This window comes from Lissotriton helveticus, chromosome 2_1 (assembly GCF_964261635.1).
Source record: "Lissotriton helveticus chromosome 2_1, aLisHel1.1, whole genome shotgun sequence".
NCBI classification, from domain to species: Eukaryota; Metazoa; Chordata; class Amphibia; order Caudata; family Salamandridae; genus Lissotriton; species Lissotriton helveticus.
In genome coordinates, this window is record NC_136059.1 from 1,109,150,779 (window position 1) to 1,109,164,286 (window position 13,508).

General features: G+C 45.9%; 1 protein-coding gene across 2 annotated transcripts in view; it reads right to left on the minus strand.

Annotated features, from left to right (window-relative positions):
- Positions 1 to 1,018: 1,018 nt before the first annotated feature.
- The window catches only part of ERMP1 (endoplasmic reticulum metallopeptidase 1), a 689,629-nt gene continuing 677,139 nt past the window's right edge, over positions 1,019 to 13,508 (minus strand). Inside the window, exon 15 of one of the 2 annotated variants that reach the window (XM_078675921.1) lies at positions 1,019 to 1,867. In XM_078675921.1, the coding sequence (XP_078532047.1) occupies positions 1,703 to 1,867 (165 nt within the window). In that variant the 3' untranslated portion in view covers positions 1,019 to 1,702. The remainder of the gene's footprint in view (positions 1,868 to 13,508) is intronic. The other variant, XM_078675920.1, reaches the window with a different exon arrangement.

Sequence of the window (13,508 nt, forward strand, 5' to 3'; positions counted from 1 at the left end):
TACGAAAATTATTAAATTAGGAGCAGACAAAAAGCCCACTTCTAGGTCTATACTTTACATTTTCTGTAGGCCAGATGTAAAAAGGAAAAGATATGAAAAATTAAGCATGGATTTTAGTTGGGGCAAAAGAGATGACACCAAAGCAGCATGCATGAGGAGTTTTTTCTCCACTTGATCAAATATGAGCCCTTTGAAGTGTTACAAATAATGTTTCTGTCCATGAACTGGGAGAACCGAAGGGACGCAAGAGTACTGTGGCTGAACGGCTAAGCAGAAATCTTTCACCGTATCTATCAGATGATGCTCATAAGTATAGGTAACTGGAGTACATAATAAATGTACACAAAAACATTAGCCCTTAAGGTGTGCGGTAAAATATACCAAATAATGAAGCTGATGAAAGCTAGAAGAAGCGTGTACTCTGTGGTCATGAATATGCAATCCTTGTTCTCTGTATGTGCTAATGACCTAAAATGTTTTCTGTGACAGAATAGCACCAATTGAAAAGAAAACTTTCCCCATTTCAAATCAACATCAGCAATTCAAGTTAAATACCGTGCATTAACTTGTCCAGTATATATATGACCATGCGTGCAAAGAGGTTTCCACAGTGTAACATCTTTCATGAAATATGTCCCACCGCTACCGTCAAAAATTGACAACTCTGATCAATGAAACAAAAATTTGTAGCAAAAGTAAAAAAAGTAAATAATACACTAAAGGCAGAAATCTTTTTGATTATCAAACAGTATCAAGGAAAATAAGGCTAATCTGGTCATTCAGTGCATGGCTCTCAGTATGTATTTACAGACCAGTTTATTCTTCATAGCAGCAGAGCTTAGAATAAACCAGTTTTGAGAGCTCCGAGGGTATTTAAAAAGAAGGTTTGCTTTGACCTTTGCACCCCACATCATGATCCTCAAAGCGGAGAGATGCACTAAAGAAGGAACAATGTATTTGTTAATGGTTGGCATAAGAGGTAGAGCATACACAATCAACACAGTTACATTACAATATACTGGCATGTAGTGCATAGATCCAACTAGTTTAATCTTTCTAACAAGTCGATTTGGACCACAGAATGTGGTACGGTAGTGGCATTACACTACTGAGGTGTGACCCAGTGCACTGAGAACTGTGCGTCGTTAGCTAACATTTTCAACAAAGCGTTAATTTATTACCACATTACTTTGTGGAACTTGGCGTAGTGTGGAAGTAAGAACGGAGGATATTAAACAGAACGGTTACAACTGGATTCATAAACGTGGCACACGAGTGTGTTATGCGAATACAATTCTATAACTTGGACACCGGCGAGCGCGGGTTCGCCTGTCCCGTGCAAGTGCCGCTTTTGGAATGGTGGGCTTAAACCTTTACATCAAGTTCGACCGGGTAAAGCAAACACTTTTCTTTTTTTTGTCACAGCTCGAATTAGAATGCCTGCCACGAACACTTCCTGCCTGAAGAGTAAAACAAACTGTGTGCTTTAGTAACCAATATGGTCTTCCACCCCACAGAAAAAACACAGCGTACCCACTGAAAAGGCAAGATGCAGCAAATCACCTGTACCCAGGTTTTGAGTACTTCCTCTGTTTCTACACCACTGCGAAAGTTGTTAAGTCCTCTCTTTGAAACCTAACAGTCCGGTGTTGTTTACACATTCTTGGGGTAGCTGGGCTGTTCTCAACCATTCTTCTGGGCCTTAAAAAACAAAGAGGTCGTAGGTGCAGACCCAACTCGACGGAAAGCACCACTTGGGGAACCTTGGTTTCATTTCCTCCAGCTGGGGAGTTTTCTGATCTTCACCAAAGAAGTAATGGGATGCTATGGCCAGCGTGAGCGTTCCCTCCGGGTTCTCCCAGGAGCTCTGGAAAAGAGGACCACATGAACGTTATGACACCAAACTGACTTTCAACATTATTTTCCATCAATTGAACGTTCAGGGTGTGATGGCCAAGCAGCTCTCTTAAAGAGGGCACTAAATGAAAAAAATCATCGGCTTCTTACAACTCTGAACCATGAAAGGTGACAATTCACAACCAGCCAAAAACAGAAAGAGCCTTCAAAAGGTTTGGTGCTCCAGTTGATGTATTTCAAGGTACTTATTATGTAGCACAGTAATGCATGTCAACCGACAACGCTCAGCAAGTAATTGGAACTTCATTTTTCTAAATGCCTATAATAATCAATCACGCCTGAACCTGTACTTAAAAAATTAACAAAAAACAGCCTACCCTCGATTTTAGTCCGTTTGCAACTAGAAAGAAATACTTATGGTGAAAACACAGCTTGAAGTCTGCCCTTGGCAATACCCAATCTCCCTTTCTTCAATGACTAATGTAAGGTACCACATGATCTCCAACATTTTCAATTTATGTAAATGGAACGGACGGAGGGTTAAATTCAATGACTATTTAAAATAATATATTTGCAAAAATATTTATTTACATTTTCCAGGGATGATTTTTGAACCACACAGTAAGTCCCGGTGTCTGTTTAATTCCTATGCTAGAAGAAGTCTATTGGCAGATCAGCATATTTTGTAAAGAAACGAAGAGTGGGTGTGGTCAGTAGCCTTTAAGTTCTGCCGCTCCCATTTCAGGATTAGAATGCCATTTACTTATTTTAACTGTGGCTGCTCCTCCTCTAAGCCGGAGAAGGGTCACTCGACTGAGTGCAAAAGGAAAATCAAGCATTGGCATAGCCAATAGGTCTCGATTTTGGTACCTTATAAATGTTTAGACAGTGCTATTGTCTTTGCAAATGTGTTTAAGCTATGTTTTAGAGCAGCGTGGGTAGAGGGTGCACTCTAAGGCCGTGGACAGGAACTGTAAGACCCTCTTAACAATGTGTGCATAGTAACACTGGTACAATGTGCAAAGCACAACACGGTACAAAAATGTGGCCCAGATGCATTAAACATTTCTTGGGGGTATACAGTTAGTGTGCTACCCATAGGATAATGAACTTCACCACCTAGACAGGGGTATGAACCACTATAAAACAGAAGTACAATACTACATAGTTGTAGGATACTGACTGAAGTGCACACACCACTTACTTCAATGATGCCAATGTGGATACATCTCAACCTTTCGACACGAAGGATGGTACGCATGCAACATTTAATGTCTGTGCGCACTGGGCTTGAAGTTTTAAAATAATGTTTGAATTCCCTGGGCATCGTATGTACTCAGGGTGATCCAGTGCTGCACCCAGAGGCTCCTGCACATACCAGTGCAGTGCTACAACATGACTCATACACAGCTTGCAGTGCGGCACCATGATTTCTGAAGTGTTCGAGTTTTTGCTCATGCTGGATATAACATGCCAAGCTGCTCTCCTCACTGTACATAAATACGTGCCGGTGATTTGGGTTTTCTTTGGGGCAATAATGCAAGTTTGCGGTGTTGGTCATTGCGAGTTATACAAGTCTGCAATATATGTTGTTGGGTTGGGATAAATATACAGTGCCGGTTTCCGGGGCTCACACAATACTTGCAGCGCTACCACCCGCAGTATTAACCAGTAAAAAGACAAACCTAATATTTCTGAAGTGCCAGTCTGAGGCATACATGCGTACAATTATTTCACTGTGGAACAAATGATGATCACTAAAACTCACATGCCTACTATCTCTGCAGTGCTGACCTCTGTAGCTCAGGTGCACAACAGGTCCGCAATCATATCTGTAGAATGTCTCCAGTGCTGGTCCCTAACTCCCTGTACTCTCAAGGCATTCATTCATTCATTCGTTCATTTGATAGCATTGGTGAATGAGACTTACACAACCTTTCTGCAGTGATGGGCAATGAAGCAGAGCCTGGCCTTTATCAGTGTATCAGTGAAGAGGTGTGGCGCCGCGGCTAGGGTGACTGACTTCGGAATCTGGGGTTCACTGTTCGATCCCCGGCACCGGCGGCAGATTAGCCCAGCACCATGTGACTCGGGGCAATAGCTTGCTTAATCTTTCCGAAGGCCCCCAGCGCCTAGAGACCCTTACGGGTGATTGTGCGCTTTACAAATGTGGATTATTATTATTTGCAGCACATTCCAAAGAATGAAAAAACTGAGTTTTAAGTGCTCGTCTATAAAAGTGTCTTTAGCTATAAATTGCCTGTGCAGCGGAAGTTACCACACATTCATGTGTTAATATATTTTACAAACACGCTCAGACTCGTATGAGAGCCCTGGGCTCAAATACAAATTACAACAGCCGTATTTTTGTTCCGATGATTGAACGGCGACCCCCGCAAGTGTAACTGCAGAGAGATGTAAGGTAACGAGCAGTGTCCAAGAAGTCGTGCACGGGTGCACCGTTAAACTGAAGAGGCATATGAGACTGCAGTGATGAACATGGGTATCTATGAACGCACGATGTCTGCTGATTACACAAGAGGTTCAAGTACATATCTCGGTCCGTTACGCATAGATGATTAAGAACACACACAGGTTCGTGCACAAGCAACGACTGCTGTTCTGGACTAAGTATGGGCGAAATTTGCGAATTCGCAATCCGCAAATTCGTGCGGATTTTTGTTTTTTGCATGTTCGCGGGCCGCTTGCATGGCGAAGTTACCCATGCGGTCGTGTATGGGCACAGCACCCTCTGGTTCACCACTGCCACCCTCTGGTTCACCCCTGCCACCCTCTGGTTCACCCCTGCCACCCTCTGGTTCACCCCTGCCACCGTCTGGTTCAGCGCTGCCACCGTCTGGTTCAGCGCTGCCACCGTCTGGTTCAGCGCTGTCACCGTCTGGTTCACCCCTGCCACCCTCTGGTTCATCACTGCCACCCTCTGGTTCATCACTGCCACCCTCTGGTTCACCACTGCCACCCTCTACCAAGACCTTTTGTGACGCAGCGGCAGCACAAAAGATGCGCCATGGTGCTGGGTATTAACAACGTGACACATCTGAGAGATGCGTCACGTTGTAAAGCCCTGCGCCATCAGGAGGCATTCCGGCGCAGGGGAGGGCGTTCCTGCGGAGGAACGCCTCCTAAAAGTGGCTGAGTGAAATCTACAAGATTTCACTCAGTCACTTTTAGGCCAATGCTGCATCAAAACCCTGCGCCTGCTTGAAGTAGGCGCACGGCTTGATGCAGCATTAGGGAGATAGGGCCCCCCAGAGCATTACTGAAGCTGCGTCGCAAGCGCGACGCAGCTCCAGCAATGCGCTGTTTTTACGGCACAGATGCGTGACGCATCTGTGCTGTTTTTGCCACATGGTGCGCCGCATTGTAAATGCGGCGCACCATGGGTGGCGGAGCTGCGGCGCACAATAACTGGCGCATCCCTGGGGATGTGCCAGTTATTGTAAATCTGCCCCTATACATTTAGCCAACGAGGGAGCACTTACTGATTAGACAGTAGAAAGTACTCCAGTTGAGTAGAGGTATTGCACAAAAAGGTGGCATCTTCGTGACAAACACGCAGGGCGGGATTCATTCTGCACCCTGTTAGACTCGTTTTTCTGCCCTTCTGCCCCGTTACTCGTTTTTTGTGCCCTTGTGCCCTGTTACTCATTTTTCCCTTGTTTTTCTGCCCTTCTGCCCTCTGTTAGACTCGTTTTTTGTGCCCTTCTGCTCTCTGTTATTCCCTTGTTTTTGTGCCCTTCTGCCCTCTGTTAGACTCGTTTTTTGTGCCCTTCTGCCCTCTGCATCACCCCAGCATCACTCGGCACCACCCCAGCATCACTCGGCACCACCACATTATCACTCGGCACCACCACATTATCACTCGGCACCACCACATTATCACTCGGCACCACCACATTATCACTCGGCACCACCACATTATCACTCGGCACCACCACATTATCACTCGGCACCACCACATTATCACTCGGCACCACCACATTATCACTCGGCACCACCACATTATCACTCGGCACCACCACATTATCACTCGGCACCACCACATTATCACTCGGCACCACCACATTATCACTCGGCACCACCACATTATCACTCGGCACCACCACATTATCACTCGGCACCACCACATTATTACTCAGCACCACTCAGCACCACCACAGCACCACTCAGCACCACCACAGCACCACTCAGCACCACCACAGCACCACTCAGCACCACCACAGCACCACCACAGCAGCACCACCACAGCAGCACCACTCAGCACCACCACAGCAGCACCACTCAGCACCACCACAGCAGCACCACTCAGCACCACCACAGCAGCACCACTCAGCACCACCACAGCAGCACCACTCAGCACCACCACAGCAGCACCACTCAGCACCACCCCAGCAGCACCAACTCAGCACCACCACAGCACCAACTCAGCACCACCCCAGCACCACCCCAGCATCACTCAGCACCACCCCAGCATCACTCAGCACCACCCCAGCATCACTCAGCACCACCCCAGCATCACTCAGCACCACCACAGCACCACTCACCCCACCACAGCACCACTCACCCCACCACAGCACCACTCACCCCACCACAGCACCACTCACCCCACCACAGCACCTCTCAGCGCCACCCCAGCATCAATGTGCGCAACCATTCAACAACAACTGGTTCAATTATGTTCTCTCAATGATTCAAACTTTATAACAAATGTAACAAAAAGATGTTCATATTTCACTTCTGTTCTTGGATTTTCGTCACAATAAAATACACTTAACATAATCTTCACAAAAGTTATTTACAAAAGTTTAAGCTATTGCCATTATAAATTAAAATCACATACATTTAAGTATTAATTATTTAAAACAATTAAAAGCCATTGTAATTTGTAATATCAATACAGCTAAGTCACGTAAATACAAAACATGTTGCATTACAAATGCTATAGGTGTCACATTTGCGAAAGGTAGAACTGTTGGCATTGTAAATGACAAAGCTATTAATTTAGCTATTTTCAAAACCAACACATAAATAAAAACAATTGTCATTTACAAGACCAATAGCTCAAACTTTCTAATGCGAGACCTATTGCATCGCAAATGCTTGTTTTTATATCTGTCAGTGCTTCCTGTTGAGGTTTAATTTTCGTGACAGGCGCCTCATTGCCTACTTGTAACTATTCGCTGACCCTGCTTCAAGGGTCAGAGCAGTGTCAGAGAATAGTTTCAAGTAGGCAACGAGGCGCCAGGAAGCACTTACAGGCTTACAGCAGCAGGTGCCCAAGTTCAAGTTAATTTCTTTGTAACCCTTTTTGTAAAAGGTTACAAAAAATTTGCTTCAACTTTTGCACCAGCTGCTGTAACCCTGTAAGTGCTTGGCTGAGAATTCGTCCCCGCTGATTTGCGGATTTTACCGTGGTTTCGCGAGATTCGCGGATTGCGAAATCGCGGAAAATCCGCAAATTTTGCGAGCGGAACGAATTTTCAGCCCATGCTTATTCTGGACACAGATGAGGATTGCCATTCCCAAATACGGAGGCGCGTGCATATACAATGCACATGTTGCGCACACACAAGAGGTTTACAGTGTTATACCATAAAAATGTGAGCACCAGAACAGAGGACCAAGAAGATGTAATCGTACTGCAGCAAACTTACTGTCATATTTGTGATTCCATTGCGGCTCACCCATGGGAGCGCACACCAACAAAACCACAACACTCATGTGTATACAATGCTACTGCGGCAGAATGAGGGTCCCTCTCGGGGTCACATGCGCTATTGCAGGCTGGATGCTCATTTGTGTGCACACAATCCAATTGCAGCAGAGAGGCTCGCAGCCATGATTTCATAGCTGCAGACTGAAAACTCAACCACAGAACCTCGCAATAAAACTAAATCAGTGCACACGGGGGCCACAGCATGCGCAATGATGCGGATTCATACATGGCCACTGCTGCACACTGAAGACTACCATGCGATTTTGGTGCTGCAGAAAGGCCGTGTAAACAGGGTTACAGTGTGCACCGGGAGGCGGAAATGATTAGCGCTGTACAAGGGGAAGGGGGTCATGCATGCGATCGCAGTGCTACAACGTGGGTTTGCCCATTACCACACCCCTACTCGTTGCAGCCCTTGAACAAATGATTCCTGTACTACACAGAAGCTGGTAAAAAACGATCCCCACACATTGGAACATGAGCCGTGCCGTGCCGCATGCACACCACAAAGCCCAGAGTGAGCGCAGCTGTGCTGCCTGCACAGCACACAGTGCCGCTGAGGACCAGAGGACACTTCCAGAAGCACCACCTTGCCCCCACTGCCATACGTACCGGACAGCCGCAGATTTATCTCTAAGCAAGCGGCCCTAGCAGAGCGCAGGTGTAATCCTGGCTGAATCACAAAATCCATGAGGGGAGAAACACCGACGTGCGCTCATTTTGATTTAATGTCAGGGCGGGTCTTTTTATCACAGGCTAATGTAGCGAGCGGAGGAAAAAAAAAAAAAGCACATGAGAGGTGCGCGAGCGCCACACCAAGGAATGTGTTTTGAATTATCGCGCACGCAGCTGTGCACGATAATTCAAAACACATGCCGCCCTTGCGGGTAACAGCAACCAATAGGCCATGGGCTGAGCAATGCGCCCGTCTTTGCCCAATTGCGTGCTGTCTTTGTTAAAAAGCAAGAGTGATTTGCATATGGCCATGTCTGAACTGGGGTGGCTTGGTGAGCAAAATAACGATGGATTAAACCCAGATCTGTGACTGGGGGTGAATGTTTTGCCATTGAGTAACATTCCGTCCATCATCTTGTGTGTTTTGCTGTTCACCCTATGCGTGAAGGATATGCCCAGACGTGGGTCCCGTGCTCACTAAGCCACTGGAGTCAAGCTATCCTGGCTGAAGATAGCTGATAGCCAGAAACCGGTCCTAGGATGCTTGATTCCGGTCTACGGAAGACATGGCTTAGCAGTACTGGGGGTGAATGTTTTGCCATTGTGCAACATTCCGTCCATCATCTTGTGTGTTTTGTCTTTGTTAAAAAGACGCACGCAAAGGCCAATAGCCTGGGACAAAACAAAAAGCACACGCAAAATCTTGTTTTGCCTCAATTCCGCAAGACTCTTTGCGCAAACCCTAGTTCCCACAAAAGTCCTGATGGATGAGAAAAACATTTTTCTAAAAAGGGGACGTCTATGGTAAACAGTCACCAGTAATAGATAACTCACGCCGTCAGCATGCACTACTTATGACTTCACATATTACATCACTCATGAAATGTTCTATATCATCATTGATAACATCACTGATGACATCTCAATTTACATCATTTAGGATAACATTGTGTAAGGTGGGGGCGCAAGTTATAGTTACTTCAGTTAACCATAACGTGAACTTCAGTGTTTATCTTAATGTGAAATGTTATGTTTAAACCTGACATTTTCACCCAACTATAATCTTAGCTTTTGTTTTTTTTAAGTGAATACATAAATATTAACAAAGTAACATCACAGAAATAAGGTGACCGTTTACTACCACACACGTCCTCCCAATGATTGCTGTGATCCCCACAGTGTTTCTTAGGGTGCGAGGGGGGAGATATGTTACGAGTCTAGAGCTAGTGTTGTCAGGAAGTGATAGATAACTGCTCTTCTGTGCCCTTAGGGCTTACAGCAATTGTATTAGGAGGGCAGTGACAATCTTGGGGTATACCATAAGTAAGATGCTAGAAAGGGATTGGCAGTCTATAACCATGTACCCTTTAGTTGAACTGGCTGAACAAATTAACTTAACATATTATTGAGAGCACGACAGCGAGCTCTTGACAATGTTTTTTTTAGAGGAATCTTTAACCCACTGTCGGCCGGCAGTCAGCATTAATTATCTGCGCCGAATCTCAACGGTGGCTGCCTGTAGTGGCCATCAATAACCGGCTTCTAATGAAGGTTTGCTCTCATTGCTTGCATCGAGAAATGTCGGTGGTGGTTGTGTGTAGTGTAAGCTGTGTCACTGGTGGCTCTCGTAGTCTTTTCCAGCGATGGTGGCTCAACGTGGAGAGCGAACAGTGGTGTCCGTCAGTGCCAGGAGGTGCCAATGGTGGCTAATGGCATTTCCCAGCGATAGAAGCTCAATCCGGTAAGGTCCCTGGAATACTTTTATGTGGCATAAATAGTCACTAGCCTGCGGTTTCAGTTTGAAAGACTGCCATGCCTGGATAATTAATGTATACCGTACCATTCCATCAAGCTCTCTCTCCAGGTTAACGTAAACATTGTTCCACACTAGGTTGTGCAAGGGAAATCTAGTCCGGCACTCAAGCTAAGGTGCACATCTTGCTCCAGTACCATGGGGTCCCGCAGACGTCTGTCAGTTTTCTTCATAGACCGGAACTGAGACTGTCACCAAATAAAACTAGTTGAACAAGCTCGCACGCGCTAAAAGGAAATTTAAAAAAGTGTCGGGAAAAGTGAAAGCGTTTCACTTGCGAGAGGGAGCAGCGCCAGGAGCAATAATTACTACCATATGGCGCCTCGCGCTCCGGCAAGTGAATCGCCAAACGTGCACGCATTGCCATTGAAGGCAATGGAAAGCATGCACGTTTTTGGCTGAAAAGCCAAAGCGATTGCTAAAGGTCTTTTTGCCTATGCAGCGCTTGCGTGCTGCCTAGGCGAGACCTAATAAAATGATAAAACAACGTTAATAATGTTACATTATCATCATTTTAATGTTAGTACGAGCCAGGTGAGGGAGGTGGAGATTAGGCTATGTGACGAGCAGGAGGAGGAGTGGTTGTTGCACTTAAGTGCGCATGACGGTTTGGCCATCCATCTTGACATGTGCACTTAGCATTTCTCGAACCCATCTGTATTGCACAGTTGGGTGGAGAACATGCACAGACTCCCACTCCCTGTCTGAGCGTCGAAACAGGCCGCTCAGACCAAGCACAATGCTGCTGTCATGCTGGTGACAGCAGCATCATGTTTGCACTTGGAGGAGTCTGGGAGCCTGTGTGCTACCACGAGCCAAGAAAAGAAGCATCCACTGCCAATTTACATGGTTAAAGGAAAAACAGTAGATTGCACTCATGCATGTCAGACAAACCAGTATACATTTACGTCACAAAGAAGTTCTAAACATTTGCAAATAACGCTGCTAAAAGTGAACACAGTCGAGGCTAAAGTAGCAGAGGCCTGCCCATTCTAATAGAGCAAATCAGTCCGGCAAAACCTTTAAAAATGGGAGGGAAGCACATTTTCATGGTCGATGAATGTCCAATACATTTCAACCACGCAGTAGTGAGTCACTGAACACAGCATTGGTGGTTTTGTATAACTTTACTATACTGTCCATACTTATATTCCGAAAGGTTGCATAAAGTGTTATTTGCAACAGTGATACAGTGCTTTAACAAGTGTCTACAGAATGGGTTCTCTACATGACTTTGCCATGTAGTTCACTAACGGGGTACTAGTCTCTGCTGGATGAAAGGGGTTCAACCAACCTGGTACTCCCTTTAACATGGCTGGCTACTACCCTAGTCTCTAATCTGTGACAATAATTAAATAGCTAATTTAAACCAGTGGTGTACAAGCCATTTAACTGCACCCAATAGGCAGAATGGTGAATCAGTTTATCATCTCATAACAGGACTCTCTGATTCCATGGAGTGTGCATGAGAGTGTTTGCGTACATAAGGTGGAGTGGCGCAGTTTGGGGTCTCCTTGGTTATATGTAGCTCCTTAGGCTGTAGGGTGTTCCACTGAGTTTAGCTGCAGCCAGGGCAGTTGTCTCCCCCATCTTCCCACATATTTCCTCTTCCAACACTACTATCCCCCCCCCCCCCTCCATTTAACCCGTTCAATGCATCGGACAAGCAGATGCTGTCGGACGCAAAAGTGCTCACATGAGTCAGACGTCTCTCACATGTCCGATGACATGGCACTGGAAATCCCTCTAGTGCAGGTACCAGAGGGATTTCCTTTGCATCAAACATCCTCTGGAGCTGGGGAAGGGCACCCCCAGTTCTCAAGGCTGTTCTGATGTTTTCAGTGAAATGATGATCCGCGCGCACATCGCGCTGATAGTCATTTCACTGAAACCGAAACAAGCAGATCAGCTCGTTTCAGTTTCACGGCCCTGGGTGTCTAGTTTTCAGAAATGTCCGGTTTTGACAGGTTTCCCTAGCTGGCCGCTGAGCCTGGGACCAAAAACGCAATTGCCCCCTTTGCAAAACCAGGTGGTTTTGTGATAAATAATTTTGATGTCTCCACAAAACGTTTTGGGCACTAGCCTGCCGCGGGTACTTGGCCCAACCACACAAGTGAGGTACCATTTTGATAGGGAGACCTGAGGGAACGCTGGGTGGTAGAAAATGTGTGTCAGCCCGGTGATCCTACAATTTACCCACACAGAAACTTGAGAAAAATTAGATTTTTTCAGATAAATGTGAGGTTTGCAGGGGATTCTGGGTAGGAAAACATTGGCGGACCCAGGCAAGCCACACTTCCATGAACCTCCTTGGGTGTCTAGTTTTCAGAAATGTGTGGGTTTGGTAGGCTTCCCTAGATGGCTACCGAGCAGGACCAAAAACGCAGGTGCCCCCCTTGCAATACCAGGTCGTTTTGTGATAGATAATTTTGATGTCTCCACAATATGTTTTGGGCCCTTGCCTGTCGCGGGTACTTGGCCCACCCACACAAGTGAGGTACCATTTTTATCGGGAGACCTGGAGGAATGCGGAGTGGTAGGAAATTTGTGTCAGCCCGGTGATCCCACAACTTTCCCAAACAGAAATGTGAGAAAAATGTGACTTTTTCAGCTACATTTGAGGTTTGCAGGGGATTCTGGTAGGAAAATGTTAGGGGATCCACACAAGTCACACCTCCCTGGACTCCCACATGTGTCTATTTTTCAGAAATGTCTGGGATTGGTAGGTTTGTCTAGATGGCCGCCGAGCCCGGGATCAAAAAAGCAGGTGACTCCCATGCAAAACAAGGTCTTTTTGTAATCGATAATTTTGAAATCTCAACCGAATGTTTTGGACAGTTTCCTATCACGGGCACTAGGCCTACCCACACAAGCGAGGTACCATTTTTATCGGGAGACCTAGGGAAATGTTGGGTGGGTGGAAGTTTATGGCTTACCTCAGATTCCAGACCTTTTCATCACAGAAATGTGATGAAAATGTTTTTGTTTTACAAAGTTTAACGTTTGCAAGGGATTCCTGGTAACCGAACATGGTGAGAGCCACAAAAATCACCCGATCCCGGATTACTCAGGGTGTCTAGTTAAAAAAAATATACAGGTTTGCTAGGTTTCCATAGGAGCCAGCTGAGCTAGGTTCCAAAAACCACAGCTAGGGACATTGCAAAAAAAGGGTCAGTTTTCACTGGAAAAATGTGATATGCCCACGTTGCCATTTGGGTTGTTTCCTGTCACTAGCCCTTTCCACACAAGTGAGGTACCATTTTTATCGGGCGACTTAAGGGAATGTTGGGTGGGGGGAAGTTTGTGGCTCCCTGCAGTTTCCAGAACTTTCCATCACTGAAATGTGAAGAAAATGTGTTTTTCGGGGACTAAGTTTGAGGTTTGCAAGGGATTCTGGGTAACAGAACCTGGTGAGAGCTACACAAA